Here is a 26,671-nt window from a genome sequence, read left to right as displayed (position 1 = left end):
CTGGTATCTGGTACGTGTACCTAAAACTCTCAGCAGCTGGGGATCCAGAGTCTTCTTGGATCACAAACCTCACCGATGTTGAGAGAGGCATGATATTGATACAGCTGCTTTGTAAAAGAAGAGCCGGGTGATACTGAGATTTTTAGGAATCTTACTGTGGCATTCAGCAAAAACTGGAATGAATTTGAGTGCGCTGTCTAACTGTGTCTGTGTTAATATAAATAGATTCATTACTAGAATAAAAAGCCATGATATCATCCAATTTAAGGAGGTGTTCCTCTCAGTAAGTATGCGTGCAATAAGAGCTCATATGTGGCAAGTGAAAGAATTCAAGTAAATTAATGTACTTAACAGAAAGTGTAAAATTGTAAGTGGTATAATTGCAAGCCAAGTTTTCAGTAAGATCCTAAAAACTCTAGTTCTCTTAACCCTATTGAGAGGCGAGTTTTCTTCCAAGTGGCTGCATCCACATGGCTGTTTCATTCGGGCTAGATCTTCCTTCATCTTCTCTTTTGTATCAGCTGTAACCCATATGGAAACATAGAAGAGTCCAGTTTTCAGGCATTCCTGGAGCATTTGAGGAACAGATCATGTAAGAGCTGCATGACTGGGCAACAAAAGGAAGTGCTGGACTTGTAAATCAAAGCTTTGTCTGGAGGATATTAGCTCAAGGAAGGCTGGGGATTCCCTCTAACTATGAAGTTTCCCATGAAAAGCCTTATGTTCTGGATATTAAAAAAAAGGAACAAGTCTTTTCAAGTAAACATAAATTGCTGGCCTTACTTAACAAGAAGTATACCAAATATCTTGTGTCTTTTCAGGAAGAACAAGAGGCACAGGCTAAAGCTGACAAGATTAAACTTGCACTGGAGAAACTGAAGGAAGCCAAAGTTAAAAAGGTGAGCCTTAAAATAGTGAAATGCTACCCTAAGAGCTACCAGCTAAGTATCTATTATCATTCTTCTCATTAATAAAGTTCTTAATAAAATCGCTAGGCTTTTTCATATTTTGTCTGTAACTTGAGACGTCTAAAGATATTCTGTGGAGCTGTCTTGTCATCCACCTGAAGAGAAGTCTCTGAGAGAATGCTACCTCTGAGGGACTTATTTTTAAGAGGACTTGGAAGGCTCTGCCTCTTTTTTTCCCAATGTTGGGGCAAAGCCCACTGTTCTGATAGGTTGCTTTAGAGAAAGTGGAATGTACCTTAAAATGTTGCTTACTTATGCTGTGCTGATTCCAGAAGTATTAAACTTTTCTTCTACAGTGGATGTGGATTTAGCTAATCCCAATTAAATTAATGAGGGTCTTCTTGCTAAATCTTTTCACAGCCGTATAGTGATGTACAAGGATAATAGAAATTATTTTAGACCAACAAATTAGAAAGCTTCCAGCCAGTGTCTACACAGTGTGTCATGTAATTATGTCCACTCATGCTAAGCTAGTGTTCCAGCTGAACTTAACAGAAGCTGCAGATGTTCAGTAACTCTGAAAAATGGATGTGAAGAAAAAACAGTCATGACCTTTCAGTCTTGCTCAAATAGGAGATGGGAAGGGCTGGAGATCAGAGCCTGCAGGGCTTCCAAGAAGAACTGAAGCTTCCAATAAATTTGGGAGTGTCCAGACTTGAGATGGTTCCCACAGAACACTTTACATTCATGTACAAATGCTACTTCTGAGAGAATGTGTTGGGAGGATTTCACCAATGTTGTCTTTGGAAAGCTCTATAACTAAACTTATGACTGCTCATTGGTCACCCTCTTTTCCTTGCAATGTTAGCAATTCTCCTTTGGGAGGAAGCATTTATTTTGAAGACTTTTTTTTTTTTTCCACTTTTTTTTTTCCACCCTGAATATTTGGAACCATAGGGTAGAAGTAAGGCTTAATCTTCTTGTGGCTATGTCACTCTAATGAAATTACTATGTCATTCTTGAATTCTAAATTGACTAAATAATTGTCAAGAAAACTGGTCTTCTTTTACCGAAAGTGGAGGGCAGAAGCCAGGGAGGATGGTGAAAAGCAAGCTCACAGCCCTGGACTTCAGGAGAGCAGACTTTGGCTTCTTCAAAGATCTGCTTGGAAGAGTCCCATGGGATAAGACCCTGGAGGGAAGAGGGGCCCGAAAAAGCTGGTTAATATTCAAGGATCACCTCCTCCAAGCTCAAGAGAGTTCCATCCCAATGAATGAAGGGCCACGAAGATGATTAAGGAACAGGAGCATCTTTCCTATGAGGAAAGGCTGAGACAGCTGGGACTGCGTAGCCTAGAGAAGGCTCCAGGGGGATCTTGTCGATCTATAGAAATACCTGAAGGGAGGGTGCAAAGAGGATGGAGCCAGGCTCTTTTCAGTGGTGCCCAGTGACAGGACCAGAGGCAATGGGCACAAACTGAAACACAGGAGATTCTGTCTGAACATCAGGAAACACTTTTTCACTGTGAGGGTGACTGAGCGCTGGCACAGGTTTCCCAGGGAGGTTGTAGAGTCTCCCTCCTTGGAGACACTTAAAAGCCGTCTGGACAGGGTCCTGGACAATGGGCTTCAGCAGGGGGTTGGGACCAGGTGACCTGCAGAGGTGCCTTCCAATCTCAACCATTCTGTGATTCTGTGCAGTTGGAAGCTGCATGCATGTTTCTGAGCAGTCAACTATAACCAGACAAAAATACCCTTTTTTTTCCCCAGATATGTTGTAGATTATGCACGTACAACATTTCTTTTTCTCTATAATCTGCACTGAGGCTCAGTTGCTTATTTTAGAGAGGAATATACTTACAAGGGTTGGAATCAAAGCAGGATCACATTTTTTATTACATTTGCTTTTACTTTTCAGAGATAGTGTAGATTTTCTCTTGGGGATGATCACTCTCTGCTTCTACCTGATCTTTAACAGAGATTGTCTCTATAGTACCAAAGCTTCTTACGCACACATTTTAAAATAAGGACTATACGGTTAAAACCAAGACTATATGGAGAAGTCCTCCCAACTCACCAGTTTAGTTGCAGTTTCCATGTACAGATCCTTAGACAATTTTTCTTCTGTTTTCAGTACTAATGGAGCATTTTAAATACTTTCCTTATAATGTATTTGCAGTTCTTTATCACATTTTATGTACTTCAGCATTTTCTTGCATTGTTCCTCTCTGGAAAAAAGTGCACGCTGTTTCTCATTTAACAAATACTTCACAATATGAAGAAATAATGAGTATCTTACGTTAATTTGGTCAATATAAGTAACTCATCTGTTTGCTTATTGATGGGTGTTGGACTGCTGCCCATCTTAGTACAATCTGATTTCAGGTTAGTCTGTTGGCATGGCAAGATTCTTCCATTCTTTTTCTCATTTAAAAGTAAACTTTCTGCATTTCTAGCTTGCATTAAGGACACTGTCCTTTTGTACTTGCTTTCCCTACAAGCATTTTCCTTAATTGCACATCTAGTAGATTTAGAGAGGAGATTAACTTCTGCTTTTTCTCCATAGCAAGTTCGCCTTTCCTGAAGTCATGTACAGGACAAAGTTCAATTTCCGTTTTTTGAGAAAAGGTGTTTATTTTGGTTGCAATATAACGTGAAAGCTTCCAAGCTGTTTTATTCCCTGAGCTCACTGTGGGACAGGGTGCCTTTGAATCAGTAATAACCTTCAGCCTTAATCTTTCTTATCTGTGTTAGCAGATTCAGACTAGCCTTTTACTTGCTTCTGAAATTAACTGACTCTTCTGTGACTCTGTATTCAGCTTGTTGTCAAGGTGCACATGTACGATAACAGCACAAAGTCACTAATGGTGGATGAGCGTCAGGTGACACGGGATGTTTTAGACAACCTCTTTGAGAAAACCCATTGCGACTGCAACGTCGACTGGTGTCTCTATGAAATGTACCCAGAGCTGCAGATCGGTAAGTGGCGTAGTGACAGAGCATATAGCAAATAGATATAGTGCATCCTATGCTATTGGTAATCTTGAAAACATAATTAATAACATTTCTCTTGCCCATGTGTCCACTGGTGTTGAAACATCGCAGTCTCTTAAGCTGAGGGATGCTGCAGGAATATACTTGGGCTGTTCTTGCTGTAGAAGTGGGTCTCCCATTCGTCTTGTGCTCTGAGCTGCAGAAGGCTCCTTGCGTACCACCATTTCCATTATTCTATTTTACACAAAATGAAGGAGCCATGTGAATTTCACTATGTTTGTCAAGGCAGTGACAGATCCAAAAAATTAGTGTTAAATAACTAGTGTTACAACCTGAGAATTATTTTACGGCTAACCTGGACTATAAGATACTGTTTACCCTTCAAACTGTTACTTGGGTTTTATATAGCGCTTTGTAGCGCTCTGGGCAACAGCACAGAGATGCAGGAGGAATCCAGGAGCATGCCAGGGCTACATAAGGCATCTTCTGTAGCTGGTTTGCCCTTCCACATGACACTATTTTCATGTGGTTTTGCTCCCTTCTGTGCAGGGGAAAAGAGTGCTGGGCTGTCCAGCTTCGAGTGGACATCAGATAATGATTACATTCTTACACAGGAATTTCTGCAGCCTCGGGAGAGGGGAGAGAGAGTTTGAGTGTCTTACATTACCTTTTCTGTCTCTCCAGAAAGGTTTTTTGAAGACCATGAAAATGTTGTTGAAGTGTTATCAGACTGGACTCGAGACACAGAGAATAAGATTCTGTTTTTGGAAAAAAGTGAAAAATATGCTTTATTTAAAAATCCCCAGGTAAGCCAACATGGTATTTGGATAAGAGTCTAAAATTATGTCATTTAGTCTGTATGCTGCCTATTGCATTATTAATTTGCTTTCAACTCTGTCAGTTTGGAATTAGAGAAAACAAAACTTGTACTTTCAACAAAAAAACGCCACAATGTTGAATGCAAGGATTTGAAAATTAGTGCTTTCTGTTCTTTTGTGATACTATTTTAAAGTCCCATCTGCAGTGGTAAAAAATGAAGCATGTAGTTCTCCGCTGGTACAAGCTGTTGCTTAGGCACAGGTCTCAGAACTGGGGTGAGATGGCACAGCCATAAAAACCTGGCCTTTGTCATTACTACAGTTTCTCCACTATTTCTACTGATGAAAATCAACATTTCCTTGAAGGTTGTTATTGCCAGTTGTATGTGAAACTTCATAAAGAGTATGCTGAGTACTACAGAGAGTTTATCTGGATTTCATTTAGACTGGGGAGAAGAATTGGGTGAACAGTAACTTGTGCACACTAACTTTGTAAAAAGAGGGTCTGCAGACTGAATTGCGTCAAATTATTCAGGATAGGTGTATACACAAATGATTTATTTCTTGTGATATGTGGTCAAAACCGTATTTACAAACACCCTAGCACATATAGTTGATGGATTCTGGGGCACTGGATCTTTTCCCCTTGTCAGCGGTCTGTTAGCTCACTGAGCATCTGGTTTGTTCCTGAGGGCAGCAAGAGAAAAATGAGCAATTCAGCATTGCCGAAAAAATTAGTTAAATATATAATTTGGCAGCAAATCTCACCAAGCTGCTCATTAGGAAGTTTTTTTTTTTTTTAGAATGAGCCAGTGTTTCAAATAAAACCTGCAGAGAGGAAGTTTCCTTCATTAACATAACAAGTATCCACAGTCAGGGAAAGAAAACTTATCCTGCAGTGTACGTGGATTGATGTTGATTTTTAATATGAAACAGCAAAGCCAAGTTTGGAAGTAAAACACACGTGATGGCTCAAGATGTCATACTTTCTAATGCACATAAAGATACGTAGCAGCAGAGGTTCGATTGTACATTTGATTCGTACACTAGTAGTGTTATTTGGGCAAGTGGCTTAGGGCAAGGCTGTGAACCTCCCATAGGATGTAAATCTTTGATGAAGATTCTGGGCATTTTGATTGCAATGAACTTTAGAAATAAACATGACCTAAACCAAAACCAGAATAAGAGTGTAGCTCTGTCCTCCCATCTCAGGACATGCTGAGCTTTATCTGAACATGTCTGCAGTCCTTGAGCTTCAGCCCCTCTGTGATAAACTCTAAAATGAACAGCCTAAGGAAACTGGATCAGTTGCGGCTATCACATTATTGAAATATTTTGCCAGCAATAAAGTCTAGCCATCTGTCAGGCTTAGTAAATTCAAACATTTTGAGACAGCCAGAATAGTACAGTCATATCATCCATTTCTCTTTTTGGCAGAAAATAATCAGTATTGTATAGAGAGAGTTCACACTAGATAATGAAACATGGTAAAATACGTGATCTGGAGGGAGTCCCTGAAAAGATAAACTAAGCAGAAATGCTGAGTTGGTGGCGGGCAAGGTGTATGATTACCTAACTAACTACTTATGGAAATTATGGTGTAACCAATGGGAAACTGAAATCCGGTGTTCTGATACTGTATTTTCAGGATATTCAGCCTCCTCCTCCTAGCTCAGTCAAGGTTGCCTCGTAAACTCATTTTGTGAGTACAGAAATTGCAGAATGCTTTTTTTGACATAGCCAGTGGTGGTAATGCAGCAGCAGTTGGATTCCGTGTTGGTCTTACTTAGTGCTCATTCTGTCGGAGGTTGTCTGTGGAGATCTCACAGTTTTGTAACTTGCAGATATTTTTCTGGAAAAAAAGAGCCAAATTCCAAAGGTGGCCAGGTGCCTACAATTTATTCTTAGACAAATTAGTGATACAAAATTTTCATTACAGAGGTTTGACACAATTAAATGCTTTAAAAAAATCTTATTATAAAGATGTCCAGATGCATTGATAAAACAAGTGGACCTCTGGAGAAGGTCTATGACCTGTGCCAATATTCATTGTTTCTTTCTGTGAACTAGTTATGTACCTGGTATACATTAAACAGCAATTAATTGAACGTGTTTCATTTTCTAAGGAGGAACTGAGGTTTTGAAATGCAGGATTTATCCTCTATGTCTGTGCTAGCAACATGCTGCTCAGCTAACGCCAGTGGCTTTTTTTGAAGATTGTCACTCTTGTCATGCAGTAGTCTCTAATATTTTTCTGCAGCTTTGTTTCTGAAAACAAATTTTTAAAGTATTTGGAATACATTTTAGAAAAAGCATCTGCAAAATCCTCAGATGTCTCCCTCTTCACGAAGATAGGCACATGTTTGCCCTTTCCTCACCGTGATATAATTTAACCTGCAGGGAACTCACAGTAAAAGACCTTCCCATGAATGGCATCAGTGATTCACCTACAGAGATGGAGTGTCACAAGTCTATGACTAAAGAGTGAAACAAAAATACATATTGGTACATGAGCAAATGAAGAAAACTTTTATAACTTAGAAAGGTGATGCTTTGTCATGCAGTTGAGTGATGCTGTGCTTGACTCTGGAAAGGAAAGGTTGTCAGGTCACAACACCTCTTTTCAAAAAGCTCAAAGAATAATTCTTAGCTAAAAGAGACTCTAAAAAAAAGCAAAATATAGGAAATGCTTTTGCTTCATTTAAACAGGGTTATTTGTAAGGGGCAGCTGAATATAAACTCCTGACTGTAAATGCTGGTCATGCTCTTAGAACACTATATTTTACTTTTGTTTACATGGATTTTGATTTCCTATGTTTTTCTTTTGCTGATACAAGCAGACAGGATAAATTCAAACAGTGCAGGTGACACCACGTGCATGTGGTTTTTTTGTTTTTTATTATTTTTGGACAGTATTTATGAAAAATAATGAAAATCTATACAGTGGGTACTTTATGCTTCTGCTCCCTCATATGTAAGCCAAAAGTGAGAGCTATACCCTCCAATGGAGACCCCATATACTGAATTGACATTTTATTTCTTTGGAAAAGCAAGAATACTAAACAACGTGAGAAGGAGGTGGAGTAAGAATTTGTAATGTCTTTCATAACAGGACAGCTGTAGTGAGTGTCACACTTGAATATTTATTTTGAAGTCAGTGAAATTGGGCTAGTATCCACCAGGTGATACTTTTGGTTTTCACCACTTTGGCCACCTTTATGAATCAAGGCTTTTCTTTTGTCTCCACTGTTACCCAGTGAAGGAAACATAGAAGGGTGGCAGGGAACCTGATTACTGAGTGTGCTGGCAAATGCGCAAAGAAACAGAAGTGAGAAAAGGGAAGTGTTTTTCACTGTACTCCCACTGTTTAGTAATCTTAATTTCTCTCTCTATTAGTGTATCTCAGACCATGGTATAGTTTCAAGTTGAAGATGCTAGTTCAATAGATATTTTTCTTTTTCTGCCTTGGAACTGTAACACAGAAACAGTCTTTACACATTTGAACCATTTTGCAGGTGACTTTTAATCAGCCTATTAAGTGCTTTGCTGTTAGCTACATCCTAGCTTATGTACGTCTTTCATTTGTTCCATGTTCCTCCCTCTTTGATGATGAAGACCATCATCCTTAAGGCATGAAAGTCAGCTGTAGTAATTTCATCAAACATTATAAAATCAAGTAAACAGTTGAAAATCAATTTTTGGGGGCTTCAAAGGAGCTTTGCCTTTAGCTTCATTTATTTATTTACATTTGTGATCTTCAGAGCAATTATACGTATCTTCTAATATTTTTAATGTGCATTTTTTAGGGGACACATCATGATACAAGTTGCAGATATGACTGTGTTCTGTTTTATTTTTTCTGCACAAACCGTGCTGCATTCAGTACGCAGTTGAAATGGGCTGAAATGGGATGTGAGCTGGCCAGTTCTTTCCTCATTCTGGGTGCAGTTTGGATGAGCGTAAACAAGCAGCTCATAGCACAAAGAAGATAGTCATGAGTATGGAGTAGCTGCCTTGTTTGCTGCACGCTATCTGTTCTGTGCTGTTGCAGACCTTGCAGATCTTCTGGAAAAACAGTTTCAATAGCTTGAAAGCAAAAATACAACCTAAGTGGAAGGGCAAGCAGAGCAAGGATGCTGCCTTGAACACCTACTTTTTGCTATGTACTGACAAATAGCTGCTGCATTCCAGCTTGGATGGGACTGTGTATGATAAAAGATTAAAGATATGAGAGAGGTGCTGTTTCACTTAGGAAGTTCTTTTTTACGAGTATAGAGACATGGAACACTGATCAGAGAGTTTGGCAGTGCAGTAAAGGCTACTGTTTCTACCATGATCCAAGTTTGTTTGCTTGCGTGCCACCAGAGATGTTCTTTGAAACTATTGAAAACACCTTCTGTCTTCCACTGTTTGAGGGTTACACAGCACAGAGAGATACAGCCTGAATTTTTTTACCAGCCTTTCCACAAAAAAGGAGACAGCTGTATCCGTAAGTGGAAAGGTTGTATGCATAGACTACTGGTACTTTACTGTACAAAGCACAAAATTAACTTAAGCTGGCTATAAAATCTTTACAGTATTTTTTTTTTTGTGCATATGGAATTTCCTGCTAATGTAAAGCCATAGATGGGTCATCAGCTAGTTTTGCCACTGTCCTGCATAAGCACGGGGGAAATGCTGGCATAATGTCTCTTAAGGATGTCGTACCTGGCTAGCAGTACATGTCAAAACTGCCACTGTAGCTCTGCATTAGTCTGAGTCAGGCAGAATGGCCTGGGAGAGCAACTGGCTTTGTGTCGGCTTCAGCTGGTCTGGGGTGTGTAGGCACAGGGAATAATTCAGCAAAACCACTCGACTACTCATCTCTGCAGCAAATAACCCAAACAGTGCAAACAAAGCAAACTCAATGACAAAGTGTGCCAGCATTCTTTGTTTGTTAAAATAACCCTTTATGTTTGCTTTCTTATGTTACCAGCCCAAGAGGATGAATCCATCCTGTTAAGTAAGCTCAGCTCTCTATCAAGAGAAAGACATTGTCCTTTGAACGTAAAAAATAGTTAACTCTCAAATCTGTAGACATATGCAGAGCGCTGCCCTGTAGCCACATCTTGTCCCATTAATGACCTGACATCCCAAACTAAACATACGTTTCCCAGTGGTGTCCTCAGACAGGAAAGAGCTTGCCTTTTATCATGACCTTTGACTACTGGACTTGGAATGACCTCTTGTGGACACATGTGGTTTGCCTCCTATAGGGTGAATGCTTCTGACCAAAAATAGGAGACCACACAGTGATAAAACAAGTACAGTGTACAGTCTGCTCCCCAGGTTTTTAGCCACTGACAAATAATAAGTACCATGTACTTCCAGATTTCAGGGCAGAGACATAAAGGAGGTAATCAGTAATAAATGAAATGTGTGTTGACAGGTGAAAGATGACAGTGTACATCTGTGTAACATTGGTTTAGGTGACAGAGCCCTGTTTCCCTAATGAAAAAGCTGCGTTGTTAGAGATCCAGCATGGATATCATTACAAACTTTCTCTCTTTACCATTGATTATGTCAGTACAGGGTGGTCTGTGTTTCTGTTAAATAAATGCCAGATGCCTGAATGTGAATCGGTTGTAATCAGAGGAGCTTTGTTTTCTTATTATCAGTGCACTGAAGGCTGACTGAGCCAGATGAATGCTCTCCCCGCTGGTAGTAAAGCTGATGAGCCAAGCCTTGTTGAGACAGTGATAAGGTGTACTTACCTTGATAAATCTTCATTGTGTATTTTAGGGGTTGTACTGTGTCTTTATAATGATCTATAGAAGAAGAAGGCTTAAAGCTTGCATGTCTCTCTACTTTCCAAATCTGTCCCAAAGTCTGGAGGCCCAACCCAGCCTAACAGTGCCCTCTGAGGTTTCTCTTCATACCTTCATCAATGCAAAAGTGGGTGTGCCAACATCAAGCCAGCAGTGCTGTGATAGTGCTCCCTGTCAAGAAGAGCTGTTGCACATGTATAGAGGACTTGGCTGCAGCTGCCTAGAACAGTATCTTTTTTTCCAGTGGGATGAGTGGAGCAATGTCAGTCAGACCTATGGTTTTGGACTGCATAGGCAGGCATCGCTATATGGGTTGTACTGAGAACACACTTTTGAGTTGGTTTGGGTTTTTTCTGCTATGAACACTGTCTTCAGATACAGTCACGAAGCTGTGGTCCTTAGTGTTTGCTTACCTTTATCCATGGACTAAAAATGTGCCTAGGCAGTCTGGAGCCAGTTATGTGCTGCTGCATATCCTAGAGAAGAACATTGCTGTATTTCCTAGCATAACTGTCTATTGTATTGAATGTTCAAGTTTCTTTTCTTATATTCATACCACAGATATGGCATCAGCATAGGCCAAATTGCAGGTGGCTGTGTTTCTGATGTCCCCTGTCTGATTTAATGTGAACTTTTAAGAAAGCAGTTTTTAAAGAACTGGTTTTGAGACCATCCACACCTCTTCCCCTTTCTCTCCTGGTGCCCCTCCAAAAACCGTCTGCTATGAGGCTTGTGTTCTGGCAGACAGCTGTTCACAGCACTGCTTGAAAAAGATGTGGTTGCGTGGAAGAGCAGGGTTTCACTTCAGATAAACCTCGTTGCTGCAAACATGGTATGCTGGCAGGGCAGATTTGCTGCTTGTTTGTTTCTTTCTTATACTGTAGCAACAGCATGTTCCTTCATTTACACACTTCTCATTTGTCTTTTGGTAATGTTTGCATTTGTGTTGCAGTTTAGTCCTTGTGGAGTTCTAGGCATGCAAATATGTTGCCACATTCTTATAGTCTTGAGACATGAAAAAATGGAGAGAGATGAAAAGTCAGATAAACTCTTAGTTTTCTTCCTACAGAATTGCTGAAGAATTACAGAATTAGGAGTAATTTTTAAGTAGATAGCTTTCAAAATTTGTCGGGTTTTTACAATTTTGTCTTTTTCCTAGACAATGGTGTGTGTTTGTTTTATGCCCTTTGTTCTGCAAACTTAACTTTTTCACTAATTCCAGGGAAATCAGTAAGACTGTCCCATGCATCAGGTATTTTCCAAACCCAAGCTCCTCTTCTACATGTACTTCTGTTTAGAAAATGATAAAACACGAGAACTTTGTGTGTTATCATTCTGGCCTCAAGCCCATAGATCCAAATGCTCCTTGATGCATGGCATAGCTCTGTGATCTACCTGCTTCCTTCATGCCTAGCTGCCTTACTGTCTGCAGGCAGCCAGGCTCTGCTATCTGGCCATGCTTGCTGTTGAGCAAAGCCACCTGCACATGCTCCAGCACACAAGTCCTAGCATGCTCCTGAGCTACCTTCCCACTGCCTGAATTTGCACATATGTCCAAGTGCTGTCCTTTTGTCTATCCCTACAATGCAGATGGATGCAAAATTGTTTTTGCTGTTTAACAGTGGGTGAATTTATTTTTACTGTTAACTGTGTGCATGAGGTGCTTCCTTGTTTGCAGGGGCAGACAGGCACTGGGTCCTCTGAGGGCGGCTGCAGCTTCACAGCCCTCTGTCACAGAAGCGGAGGGTCATTTCAAAGTATAGGCTTTTGTTTCAGTAGGCTGGAGCACGTGCCAAGATATCATGGTGATCATTTCTTCTGATTTCTTCTAGATCTTTGAATACCTTCTTCATTGCATAAAAATACTTTGCAGAACATGAGCAGGGGTTTAAAAGTAGAAAGTAGTAACTTTGGATAAAGGCTTTGGCATATAAGCACTTTTATTAAAAATTAAGAGCTGAGTTATAGACAGAGTGCCAGATAGGAAGCGTGCAAATTACCAAATTGGGTTGTTAGGAAAAACGCTTTCTAGCTTTTTGATACTGCATTGTGTTCATTGTATATCAGCATGCAATAAAATGTTATGTTCTCTACTGCCTGTAATAATATAGGAAGTGGTGAAAATTGGAACGATAAAATCAAACCCATTGATCCAGAAAAAACAGCCAAAAACATAAGCCAGTGTTTTTAAAATTTTGGAAGGCTGTGTATACATAGGCAAAAGTAATTTTGTATTACTTTTGAATTATATTCAAAATAAAGAATTAAAATTCATGAGCAGGCAGCTCTTCTGTAAGAAGAGTCCATAAGCATCTGCCTCTTGCATCTGCTGGCTTGGGTACTCAATATTGAAAGACTGAGTAACTATTGAATGGGTTTGTAGTGATCTAGTTACTTGTATTGCTGTCTTTATAATGAACATCAATTTCTTTTGTGTCTTAATTAGAATTTCTACCTGGCAAACAAAGGGAAGAATGAAAGCAAAGAAATGAATGATAAAAACAAAGAGGCTTTACTGGAGGTAAGCCAACTTTCTAGGTTGAGGATGCAAATGTCACCAAAACTCTGCCACCATCTGCATCTGCTCTGCAACGACAACGTTTAGTTCTTTGTGGGCAAATGCGTAACACCAGGAAGTTCTGTGATGGTTGGTGTCTTTGTGTCTAAGGTTTAATATGTGGATTTTCCTCTGCATCTGTTGCTCACCATTAAAAATGCATATTATATCTCCTATTAGAGAAATTAAACGATGGAGAATTATTTTGTTGTTACAGACCCCAATGCCATGAAATGTTTTTACTTAGTGTTTCTATGAAGAGTAATGCCATGATAACAATAAAAGCAGTGTTATACAAATATGAATAACAGAAACAGCTGTGCCACACCCTTAGGCCAGCCCTTGTGACTTTATATTGTTAGTAAGGTTGATCAGTAGCAAACAATTATCTTTTGGGTTGAAGTAGATGCACTTCTCGCTACCTCAAATTATTAGCTATACTACAACAGAAAAAGAACTTTTGCACTTTTCCAGAAAGTCTGTTTAGCCTCTTTGCCTTTCCTGCTGAAGTTCTACTTCAGTTGTATGTTTGAGAGAGAAAAATCCAGAGCTATATGAAAAGAGAAGATTATCACAGTTCTCCAAGCATTTTGACTTTCGTAAAAGTTCACTGTTCTCGGGTGGCTGAGGATTCCCATTTCAAAATTAGTGCATCTCATGAAGGCACCAGATGTCAACCAGCAGAAGTCCTGGTAAATTCTAAATGAAAACATTAGGTGATAAGTGTGTTGGCATTAAAAATTACCCAACAGTAGGTCCTTCAAGCAAACAATGAAGTATATTTGTTTAAACAGTGTTGTAAATGCTAGCATATATTTCAAAGTGAAAGCAGAGATTGAGGGGGATTTTTTTCTTTAGCTGTAGCTCTAAGCAGTCTCTAAATAGAATCTCTCTACAGAAGTATTTCTCTACAGAACCTATAGATACAGCAATAGAGAAAAACCAACAGCAGTAGCACCAACCATTCTGTTTTATTGCCTTCACTGAGCACATCTATGTCTAGTTAAAACCTTTTGTAGGTTTTTCTTGACCCTTTAGAGAATGAAGGTTTTGCGAGCTTTCTTTTCCAGTGTGAGCACCCAGCTTGCACGGCCGAGTTACCACATTAGCTTGGAAAAGTTTCCTTTGCCTGTCTAAGGTGTTCATCTTCCTGGTTACGGCATTCCTCATGTTCATATGTTCACTGTCACAGGAAATGTCTTTATTTTTTAAAGGGAGCATTTTTATGCTATTTGTTAATAGGGTTGTGCTTGAATCAATTTATTTTGTGTATTATTATTTCTGTTGCACAGGAAAGCTTCTGTGGGACATCTGTCATTGTGCCAGAGCTTGAAGGGGCCCTTTATTTAAAAGAAGATGGAAAAAAGTCCTGGAAGAGACGTTATTTTCTTCTGCGAGCTTCTGGAATTTATTATGTACCCAAAGGAAAAACCAAGGTCAGGAAGCCAAATAATCCTTTTAGCAATAAAACAATTCATGGAGGTGAAAGTGAAGAACTCCCAAGGTGACATTTTAAGAGCACTGTCTGGTGCATCTGAGCGGGTTGGGGTTTTTTTCATTTAACTTTGACTACACCACTTGTGCAAATATTAGAATGTAGTCACTGAATCCTGTCACATTTCTCTCCTTTTGATTTCTATGGATAGATAAAAGCATTAATGAAATAGCACTCCTCGGGAAGTCAGTAGGGGAAAGAAAAACAGCACAGCACCCTTCAGCTGGTATTACGCTGCCAAAATGCTTCACTGTTGTATGGGTTCCCCGTGGAAGAATATATAAAAAGTTCTCAAGTAAACTGATTTCTTATCACAAAAAAGGTGGAATTTTACTTTGTTTGATACTGACTTTCTGCACTAGTAACCAGCATGCAGAAATGCTGTACCTTTTTTCCTACATTCTCTTTACCTAGAGAATGCGTTGTGCCTTTTAAGGCTTTTTAAGACTGCTCTTTGTGTAGAAAGAAGTGAGACAGAAGCATCCACCTGACCGAATCAAAGGCACTGACATTTAGCATTGCAAAATATTTAAAGTGTCTGAATTGCCAGCACTGGAGAAGCAAAGGGGTCCTGGACATGTTGCACATAAGGGCGGCTGGCTTCTCATTTCTGCAGTGATAAGGTAGAATGATGGCTTCTGGGACTGGTGTTTTTTTTTTTTTTTTTAAATTCTGAAAACCACTTCTGTTAGCACTTACAGCTCTGCTAATGCTTCATATTTGAAAATTCCGGTGCTGCTGATGGAGCTTTACTGCTATGATTTGTGCTGTGAAACTTAACTGTTCTGCTATTCCAACTAATTACAAAGGAGAAAAAAAAATTGATAGCTTGTAAAGGAATGCCATGCTGCTGCTCCAGTGACCTGTGTTTATAACCAAATCTCAGTGAAACAGAGACCTAGATTACCTTGCTGCTTTCACGGCAATTTATTTTGACTTTACCTGACCCTGAGGTAACAGCTTTCCGTCCTCAAATCATGTTGCACATACACAACATCCTATCAATTAGGAACTAGAATGCTATTTGGAAGGCACTTAAGGTGGAAAGAGTATAAGAATAGTCAAACGAAAAGTCCATCTTTGACATTTCCTTGTAGCCTGCCTCCAACGATGGCCAGTAGCACAGCGCCAAAGCAGGGCAAACATATACTGAGTTATCCAGCCTTTTTTCATCATCCAGAGATATCCATTTCAGTGACTTTCTATCATAGTGCAAATGAGGAAAGTGCTTTCTTTTTTCAGGTGATGGACTGCAAACATAGGCTCAGGATGGAGCCATGCCATCACTTTGTAACAGCTGTTTTAGTTTAATACTTTATTGCCTGTTAGTCGTTACAGCCTGTATACCACCCTGCCTATAACTGAGCCATTTTAAGGAACTGTGTGAGTGCTTCAAACTCACTATATTACCAGCTCAGCCACTCACAGGGATTGAGGACCTTGAATCTAGCTTTTTAAGATGGTACCACAATCAACTGTTTGCTCCTGCTCCTGTAACAGCCTTCAGCAAAAGGATGCATATGTCCATGCTTCAGCCATTCCAGCGAAAGTAAAGTCTCTTAGCTCAAATCTGTGTTTAATGATGATTTAAGTTAGTTACTGGACTCTGTATTGGAACAGCTGTGGCTCAGGTACACGTCTTTTGTGGAGACAGTAATCTCTGGTGGATGAGCAGGGTGCAGTGAGGGTGCTAAATATCTTAAAGCACTGGAGCAGAATTCAGTAGAGCTCTTCAGTCAAAGCCCTTAAATTATGAGACTTCATCCCATGTCAGGGTGGTATGAAGAGTGCACATGCGCCTTGCTGCAGTCATTCAGTTGTGGGTAGAGTGATCTTTCATTGAGGTACGGAAACACACAGTTGGTGGACAATAATATCTTCAGCTGCTGCAGCTGTTTTGAAATTCATCATGTAATCATGTCTTCACTTGTTATAAAAAAGCAAAGAAGTCTGGCATACCTTTGGCACTGCACGTTGGCCGTAAAATACATTGCAAACGTGAAAATACAGGGACACGTTCAGATAATTTTACACACATGCCTTTGGCGTTTTTTGTTGTTTGGGGTTTTTTTGTTAACAAACCAGGCACCAGTCAGCACTGCTGTCTTAATTTCTTTCTTCAGCGTTACTCTACTTCTATCCCATTCAAAAACATGCTGTTAATGGACAGGGTCACAAAACAACAGAATCAGAATTGCAGATACAATTTTAAAATTTGTTTCTGTTAATTGTGTTGCTTTGTCATGTTAACATTGCAGAAATACTAGCAATAAGTGCCTTTGTCCCTTGCATAAAAATTTGTTCCTTACTTAGAAGAAAATAACAACTGCATTCATATTGGTCTTAGTTGCCATTACCTGGTTCGTAAAGGAAAGGAACAACTCATTATACTGCATGGATTTGAGCACGTTTAGGAACTTAGAGTGTTGGAAAATCCTAGGTCCACATAGTCAATGACAAAATCCCTGACATCAGCTTCAGGGGAGACAGGGGGGAGAGAGAAGCCCTGTCTACATACAGTATGGAGTGTTCCCTCTCCCCACAAATCTTACTTGCAAATTCAATTTGTAAATAAACCCAACTCAAGGGCGTATTGTAATGGAAGTATCAGTAAGAATGAGAACAGCATAGAAGAACCATCATATGCAGAAATATAACACCATTCTTAGGGGTAGAGAGGGTTTGTGGTTTGTTATTTGCTTTTTTCTTTTTTTCACAATTTCCTGATTTCTCAGTTTATCCAACAGTGACCATGTGACACAGCCATTTTTGCATTTCCACTCAAAGGATTGCAAAAGTTATGCTTTGTATGCAGAATTCTGCACTAAGTGTGCCAGCAACAGAAACCTTGTTACTTTAGCAACATACTGTGAAAAAGCAAATATTATGATAAACAGAAAAGGAACGATGCCAGGAAATTTGAGAAAATTCAAAGCAAAACAGATGAAATTGTGCTTATTTCCTGCTGAGAGTTTGTTTGTTACATATGCCAAAGAAAAACAAGCTCCCAAAGCAATTTAGAACCCCAAACCTTCTTTCTCCACTCAGAATTGTAAGGATGTGGTTGCAAGGCCTATATCTATTTTACTAAAGTTGTTTCTTACTATGGTGTTCTATTTGGTCTTATTAGCCATAAGCCAAAATCTCCACACAAAGCAATAAAGCATGGCAAAACCAGAACAACAGCAAAATGTTGCAGTGTGTTATATACTATTCCAAATATGTACTGACCCTCTTCCAATTGTTAGTTTAAGAATGCACATACTTAAAATTCATCTTTCTTCAGTCAACTTTATGACAAAAAAATAAAAAGCATTGGCATTCATACACTTGAAAAAGGTTCTATTAATGAGTTTCACGTCAAAATTCAATTTGTTCTAACAATGATGTGCTTGGTTTTCATTTGTAGACATCACGGGATCTGGCATGCTTCATTCAATTTGAGAATATGAACGTTTATTATGGTTCTCAACACAAAGTGAAATATAAGGCACCTACAGATCACTGCTTTGTCTTAAAGGTAATGTACAAGAAAAATAAGTTCTGCAAATGTCACACACAGTTTCTTTTATATGTAAACATGTTTAAGTTTGAAGCTGCAGGGACCCTGATGAGATAGAATACCTCCTGCAAAATCATGTCTATTTTCTTCTTCGGTTCATTGTTGATCAGAACATACCTTTAGAACCTTAATTTTAAGGACTGGTAGTCCTATGGTGTATGTCTAGACTGCATCTATAAAGTTGTCTTCAAAACAAGGCTGAATATGCTTCCAGTGACTGACTGTTCAGGTGACTGGACACATCTGGACAAATGGCACGCAAGGCAGATGTATGATGAGAAGACTGCAGTCCCTAATGTTGATGTTATGAGCACTGTGGGCTATCTACTAAAAAGTATGTCTACTTTTTATTTGCAGTGTAGTCATACCTGTTGAGTGGTTTGTTGAACTGAGATGCAAAATCTTGCAGGAATAGACATCTCAGATGGCATATTTTATTGCACAACTATTTGTGCCAGGAGGGCAAAAGACATTGTTCACCCACTCATGAAAATCATTGCTTGCTGTTGAAGTATCTCATTGCTGCCTCTCCAGGTAATAGCACTGCAAATAGGCTGGGAATTCTGCATTCCTCTCAGGAAAGGAAAAGAAGCCCACGCTTTTCACATAGTTCAGATAGCAGAAATGAAGCTTTGAGGTTGCAGTTATTAGGCCTTGCTTGCTATCTGTCATTAATACAGATTTTAGAGTACAGTGGGATTACTGTGTACAAGACAAGATAATCTTGTTGCTGCTTCTCTATTTAAAGGCCTGCAGTGCAAACAAGATATTAGAAAACACAGTATCTTGCCATCTCAGGAAAAAAGTATGGGAAACATTCACATCAGAGGTCACTTATAATACCACATTTCTGGCTGTAGCTGCACACTTACAGCACTTTTTTATTCAGTTTCAAAATGTCTGCTAGCCTAATTTACACATGGCCAAGCAGAAGCGGTTTATAGACCCAGACTTATTTTCTGAAGCAGATGTATCTAATTAACACAGATGAGCAGTTTTAATAGCATAGTTCTCCACAAAATGCTCTGCAAAAAACACTTTATCCTTTTTCGTAGAACAGGGGTGAGCCTTCTGAAGTTGACAGGTAAGCATTATTTCTGAAAAATACAACTTGTAGTGAGAGAAAAAAAAGGAAAAGGGGAGCTGATTTAAAATATAAGGGGAAATTTATTTTCTAAACAGACGACTGGTCAAAGAAGTGTCTGACTAATTTAATAACAGTTATTCACATTCCGTTCAGGTGAAAATAAAAGCATGATTTTTGAAGTGTATGCATCAATATGTTTAACTGTTCACAATGATTAGGAAAACTTTCTGGAATTAACTGCCATCTTTTGTGAAAAGACGTATGCTATAAATAAGAACTTACACTAAAAAAAAGTCACAACTCGACTAAAATACTTGCTTTATTGGACGTGTGATGTTAGCACTGTACCCTCAATGTGAAATGTGAAGAACAAGATCAAAAGCTCACTAGGGAAAGCCTTATGTGTAATAGGCTTATAAACGTATGAAACTTACTTAGGAAAACTGTTTGCTCTGATGCTTCTAAAATGTGTTTGCAGTATACTAGAATAAACATCATATTGGTAAGATCATTATATCTGAGCAACACTACTTACCGATGAATAGATTATGTTACAGTGATTGTTCTTCATTTTAATTCCCACAAATCAGCATTTGGTAGATTCCTGACTGGCTCAGTTTCAGACTTGGCTTCTTTTAACAGTTGTCTCTTGCAGTGACTGGAGTTGGTCAGGAAGTATGGGCAAGTATTGATATCTTCAAATCTTCTGTTATTTCAGAAGTGGAAGCCTCCCACTTAGGGTGGCTTTCTGAGGGTGATGCAATGGAGAGTTTCATATTTATTATAATTTCTGTACATTAATTTGAATTCTATATATACCTTTTTGAAGGCATGCAGCTGAAATGAGTTCTGTTGTATCCTCTTACCTTTGGAGGTTGGAGCTGAGGATGTAATACATCTTGAGATCTCTGGGCTGAGGGAAAGAGCAAAGTTAAATGTTGGTCTCTCTGATTGGATGCTTGGTGACACAAAAGTGTGTGGACAGCAACATAGAGCCATTTATTACACTTAGTCGCATTTTGTTCCTGTCTGTTTTTATATGGAAGTCTCCCAGAAGAAAATATCTCTCTTGCTGGGAGACACTTGTCCTGAGATGTCAAAGGAAAACAAACCATCATCCTTGAGATATTTCTCATCCTGCCATATTTTGAGAATAAAGTCCTCAAGGTGAAATGACAGTACTTTTGCTGGCAGGTGCAGTGAGCAAAAGGCAATAGATTTAACAGGTAGACATTTGTCTTTATTATACTGGCAACCTAGTAATTTTGAAGGAATTTGGATGCCCAGCTCAGTCCAAGCCAGATGGAAATTTCTCCACAGCCAAGGCTGCACTATAAAGTACAAGCTGGTCTCTTGCCTCTGAGCTGGGCAGTTTCTTTTGTTAAGTTTGAAACACAGCAGAGCAAGTAACTTGGCTGATGACTGCTCACTGTTTTGAGACAGCAGTTCCTAAGGGGGTCCTCGGAAAGCAACAATTCTTTAAAAAAATGTAGTGGTATGCTGTTATTCAAAAACTTTCCAAGTGGCGTTACAGCTTGCTGGAGCTAATAAGGGCTGCAGACTAATCTATTTTCCAAAATGTGAAAATCTCCTTTGATTTACAGTGAATAGCTAGCAATGGCTATGGCTGCTACTCTTCCAATTACTTTCCCCCATTTGCTTTAAAGACAGATAATCTTCTCCTGCAGCCAACACAAACAAGTAACTGGAAGAGAACCTCTGCAGAGCTCACTGTCCCGAGACACACACAGGGGAATGGAAGACCTGTGAAGATCATGCACATCATGGGCAGGTTGCTTTGATACTTAGCCAGAAGCTGGGGTAGGTTTTGCAGCCTGTGATGTTGGAGCTGCACCTAGACTAGCTATTTTATACTAGCTCAAATATAAATGTTCTTGGCTGCAGATCCATCCTGTAGGATGTTCCTCTTACAGCTAGAGAAGCTTGATGTGTTGTGAGTGCTCCTTGCCTATCATATCTTCCCATTACATCAGCACCCCATTGTATATACTGTAGCTCAGATCAAAAATGGGGAGTTTTTTGCTTATTTGTTAACCATCAAAACACTGAGGAGATAATGGGGAAAAGGGCGGTGTGCCAGAAACAGTTCAAAAGCACATCACAGTGTCTAGCAGCAAAAGAGAGAGCACTTTGCTGAGCTTACTCAGGAGTTTTCTTTCAGGATGATTCAGGAGGCAACTGCAGTAACTGAACAAAGCAGCTGCTTCCTCGTATCAGCTCCTCTCAGGCAGCAGAAAGCCCAGCTGGGACCAACCGAAAAGAGCACAGCTTGCTGGTCGGTGTCAGACAGCAGGGTCATCTTTAGCTGTGCCTGTGCAGCAAACCAGAACCGATGTGGCTGGGTCCTGAGGATGAGAGTGCAGCCTGGCACAGAGGCTCCGATGCAGTTGGCTTTCAGGAATCCTTAGGCTTTGGGGCAACTATAAAGCTTGAAGAACTGTTTGATTTCCCAGTAGCTACTTGGTCTGTGCTGAGCTATAACCTTAAATTGAATTGTTCTACATCAGTGCTAAACAAGCCTTCCTCCCTCAAAGGAAATCCCACATTTGAAAAACAAAAAACAACACAAAGAACCCTCCACATATTAAATATAGAGCCTCTGAATAAAATAAATACTTTTGGGGCATCTGCTCTTGTAAACATGCAGATTCTTCCTGTTTTCTACTCAGCCTAAATGTAATGCTTACAAAAATGTAAAGATCCCACCCTTCACTTTGACATCAGATAAAGTGAGTCTTTTCTTAATAGAGACCTCCATATGCAGAAAAGAGGAAAGGAAGGGGCAGCCAAGTGTGAACGAAGACCCTCACTCAAACCTGCATCTGTCAAGGTCAGATCTGTCCCTCTGTTCCAGGCAGAGGAGGCGGGAGAGGGTAGCAACACAGCTCTCCCCGCCACCCTGTGGATAGTGCTGGCCACTCCTGGGAGAGGAACGGCAAGGGAGTAAAAATCTCTCCACAGAAAAAGTAGTTTCACACACCATACACAGCAAGTGTGCAAGTTGGAGTGGTTTGGTTCCTCACAGTTGCCTTTGCATTTACAAATGCGAATTTTTATGCATAGATTCCCTGTAGATCTTCTCTTTCACCATCTACGTTACATGGGGAATGCTGTGGAAATGGATGAGACCTTTTGTCATTTATTTCATATTCCGAAGCTGAAAGCCCTCAAAACCAAGAGATTCCACCACGGAGGAAAGGGTCTGTTCATCATGCTAGCAACAGCATCTGTTGCACTGAGCAGAAATTGTGAATGTAATGGGTTTTTTGTGCATTAAAAGTGTGTGTGTGTGTGCGCGCTTTTGTGCATTAAAAGTGTGTGTGTGTGTGTGCGCGTGCATGTGCGCGCACACACTAATCCAGGAGCTGGTTTTGTCACACCATGTTGAAAAATCTTTCAAAGCAGACAAATAGCAAGGTAATCTATATGCAAATTTGCTGGTTTAGTCAGTCTGATGTGCCTGTGACAAAGAGTGGATTTAATTATAGTTTATTGGTGCTGGTTGTGCTTGAGTAATCTGGATGTAATGGTGCATAATGCTGAATTAATCTACGATGAAAAAAAAATGGTTTCCTGGGGATAAACTGAGACAAAGGCAAATCATCCTCTATTTCCACAGCTGGGTACATTTTCCCGTGCAGTCTAAACAGCTAAGTTTTCCTGGTGTGATTTGGAAACTACGATTTTTTTAAAAAAATTCAAATGATCCAAAGAATTTTGGAAGTAAATTTTCAAGAATAGCTTCTGTTTGCAACAGCGGTGTCATTCTAGCAGGTAATTTGATATTTAGTCACTCTGCTCCTGATTCCCTCCTCCCTCACACCCAGTATGCTCTGTCGCAGACCGAGTCATATACATAATGCATTCAACACAATGACAGTTAAGAATGTAGAAGGTGAGAATTAGCAGTGCTTGAGATAGAAAATGGTAGGAAAAAGAGAAAAATGGCTAGTGCAGGAAACGAGGATAGAAAACAGGAGATTTTCTATTTCTTTATGTGAAAGATTTGAAAACTGTTAGCATGAATGCTTCAGATAAATATTTCAGAGTAAAATTCATTGCTAGATAAACTGAAAAAGCAAAAGTAGAAATACTCTTTATTACAGAACACTTTTGGATATGTGGGATTATAGTCATAGTACATGCACACAGTTGTGCAAGATTAATGCTTAAACAATGGGGGGAATAAGGACAGAGAATGGACAGTGAGAAATGGAATATAATAGCTTTGGAAAATATTTGCTGCATAAAGCAGTCCTCTTCGGTTACAATGGCTATTACATATATTTTTAATGACCTAAAAATTTTGCCTCAGTCATTAGAGAAATGTAGGTCAAAAGAATAATTTCCTTACAATAGGACAGTTACTGTTTTATTTGTACAGTTCACACGTCTTCAAAATATCAGTTAAGCCTGGTCACCTTAATGCAAGAAGTGCATAGCGTCAGAATTTGACCACGTTTAATAGTAGACGGCAAATTTGAACCACTTTAGTGTGATTTTTGAAAGGTGCTGAGTATTAATTCTACTTGCAGTCATAGGAGCCAAAAGAGTCTCAGCTTTTCTGAGAAGCTAGCTCAACATAGCACAAGTTCATCAGTAGAATATAAGGTATCCAAAAACATTGACCATTTTGTGAAAATTTGGCCTAAAGCCAAAGCTTTTGATCCAAAGTTAGTCACTTTTTTTATGCTTCTGGCTATTGTTTCTGCCTCAGAGACTGAGCAATGATCCATATATTTTGGGGCAAGGAATCCAATGAGATGCCTGAATAACTTCAGTTTACTTTTCATCTTCAGTGTTGGAAGAAGGCAAAGCAAAAGAACATTTTATTGGGATAATCTCTAATTTCATGCACACATGGCCTTTAGTCATTTGTTTTGGCACAAACCATAGAAACCACATCGTTCAGTTCCCATTTCTTCTGGTTTTCAATGTGTTCTATCCCTTTTTTCCTTAGGCAAAGAGTTTACTTTATATCTGAAAATGTAATCTGTGCACAAATATTTTTTTTAAACCTCTGCAGAAAATAAGCTCTCTATATTCAAGTGCTTCTGCGTTCTTTATCTCTAGACAGTTGATACTTGTAGAGGAGACAGTGGGTCAGAGGAGAACACTAGATTCTGTTCCAAACCTTTTCAGTGCTTTTCCAGGTGGAACATGGCACATCCTTTTGCAGCTGGACATTTGAGGTGCTCAGGCCTTAATAAGTAACTGGACAGGTGTCCAACAGTTCCAAAAATCAGGCCTGATGATGCTACTAATTCATCATTATTAAGAGTTTTTACATTGACAGAGAAAAAAGTTCACTGTAGTCAAATTATGTTGCATTTTAATACACTATTATTTTCAAAGCACTATTTCATGGGAATTTTTTTTCTGTGAGAAAAATTCTGGAGTCCCTGTCTACTTGCATATTACCACTTTTCATTCAAACTATGAATTCTGGGGTGGTTGCTTTTTAAACAGTTGTCTTTCATAATTCATTTTGGTGCTGCATGTTTCAGAGGCAAAGGTGATAAACCTTTCTAGAGGAAATGTTTTCACTTTGCTGTCAGACAGTATTAATGACCTTTTCAGGACACGGTATGCACCATGTAACAAAATAATTTATCTGTCTCTACGTGTGAGATGTGTAAGTCGTGGCTTACTGAGGTTAGTGTTACTTTGCCTAAAAATACAGTATTTCTCACGACTGTCATGACTGATATTGTTATAACCTCTGTTAGTCTTACAGAGAGTTTATTACAGGGACTGTGAATCTAGTTTAGCAAAAACAGACTTGCGTAGTGACTACAGCTCCTTATGTCTGTGGGCCGGACTAAACAGCTATCCTGAGATGCAGGAGCTGTGAAAGGAGGAAATTGGTTCACGTGGATCTTCACACCGACTCATCATTTCCAGGGACTTTCAGCTGTCCAGATTCTTCTCTGAATTTATTATCCTGAGTCAGGATTTTTATGTACTTTCTAATAGATTTTGCATGTGACCTGAAGTTTTTAGTGGAGGGTCAAGCTTGTAAAGGTCACCGTCAACAGCAGAGACTTCTGCCATTTGTACTGCCAAAGTAATTTCACTACGGTACAGTTCTTCCCAAGTGAGCAAGCTGCTGGGGTGGGGTGTGACAGTTCTTGGCTGAAACATTATACTTTCCTATCCAAAGTAGTGTGCTTCATGCATCTAAAAACCACAGGAAGCCAAATGCCTCCATCTGAGCCACTTTCTAATAATCTTTTACAAGTATAAACCTTCAGTATTAAGCTTGGTGCTGCTGGTGCTTGGTCCCATGGTCTGGCCTTGCACACAGCTGCAGTAGGCAGCCTCTGCACTGGCAGTATGCAACGGTCCTCCTTAGACCTGATCCGAAGCCCAGAAAAGGTAATGGGGATCTTTCCAGTCAACCTCAGTGGGCTATGGGTCCAGTACTAAGTTACGTTTATGTGTCACTGGTAAAGTTACACATAAAAAGAGAGCCAGCGCTGCTGCTGCTTCTTGGAAAGTGAGAGACAATACAGTTCTTGGCTGTTACGAAGCGAAGATACAGACTGCCTGCACGGCTTTGAGGTGTTTAACCTTCTTCATGAGAGCTGGGTGACTAGCAGCTTGCTAGTTTGGACCCTAATTGACAGAATATACTTGTGACTCTGCATTTAATCATGGTTGCTGATTGGAGTAATTTAATCAAGGAACTGATTAGGATAATTTGGAATGGGCCCCACTGGTGAATGTCAGTAGTTAAGATGGATTGCCCAGTGGAGACAATAGCTAGTAAAAGATAGGGTAGAGGGTAAGCAGTAAATAACTCCCATGTTGTCCGGCACGGGACACTCTAGACTTGTTCACTGAGAGTTCCCTCTCAACTTCTCAGGATGGTGAGAACCCCACAGTCTCAAAATATTCAGACAGGGTAAGCAGTGAGGTGAGGAAGCTTGCCGATGATGCTGCATTATTCAGATCATTGAGGAAAGGGCAGGCTGAAGAATTCTGGAAGGGCCTTGTGAGGCTGAGGTTCTGGACAATAAAATTGTAAATAACATACAGTCTAGGTATACACACAGTAATGTGCATAGGGACAAAAGTGACCAGAACTTCACTGGTGAAATTACTAACTTTGAGCTGACCTATACCATTCAAGAGCAGGGTGCTGATATGGTATATAACTTGATGAAAGCATCGTTTCAGTGCTCAGTAGTGGTCAGATATGTAAATCAAGCATTAGAAATGATTAGGAAAGGCATAGATGATAAAACAGCAAACATTGCCATACTGTGGCGCAAGTCCATGGTTTTCTCTCACCTGTGCAGTTCTGGTCCTCTCATCTCAAAGAGGATATAATAAACATTATTATATGTTTATAATATATAAATTATAGCAATTTATTTTTAATTAAATAAAATTAAATTTTATTTATTATTTAATAAAT

At 39.5% G+C, this 26,671-nt stretch overlaps 1 protein-coding gene across 2 annotated transcripts in view; it reads left to right on the top strand.

Annotated features, from left to right (window-relative positions):
- The window catches only part of APBB1IP (amyloid beta precursor protein binding family B member 1 interacting protein), a 49,309-nt gene that overhangs the window by 10,486 nt on the left and 12,152 nt on the right, over positions 1 to 26,671 (top strand). For both annotated transcript variants that reach the window (XM_009275213.2, XM_019470998.1), the window contains exons 4-9: positions 822 to 899; positions 3,727 to 3,886; positions 4,586 to 4,707; positions 12,973 to 13,047; positions 14,376 to 14,519; positions 17,988 to 18,098. In XM_009275213.2, the coding sequence (XP_009273488.1) occupies positions 822 to 899; positions 3,727 to 3,886; positions 4,586 to 4,707; positions 12,973 to 13,047; positions 14,376 to 14,519; positions 17,988 to 18,098 (690 nt within the window). The remainder of the gene's footprint in view (positions 1 to 821; positions 900 to 3,726; positions 3,887 to 4,585; positions 4,708 to 12,972; positions 13,048 to 14,375; positions 14,520 to 17,987; positions 18,099 to 26,671) is intronic.

Source organism: Aptenodytes forsteri, unplaced genomic scaffold (genome assembly GCF_000699145.1).
Source record: "Aptenodytes forsteri isolate BGI_AS27 unplaced genomic scaffold, ASM69914v1 Scaffold336, whole genome shotgun sequence".
NCBI classification, from domain to species: Eukaryota; Metazoa; Chordata; class Aves; order Sphenisciformes; family Spheniscidae; genus Aptenodytes; species Aptenodytes forsteri.
Note: the sequence above shows the minus strand (reverse complement) of the source record. Positions and strands in the feature narration are given on the sequence as shown.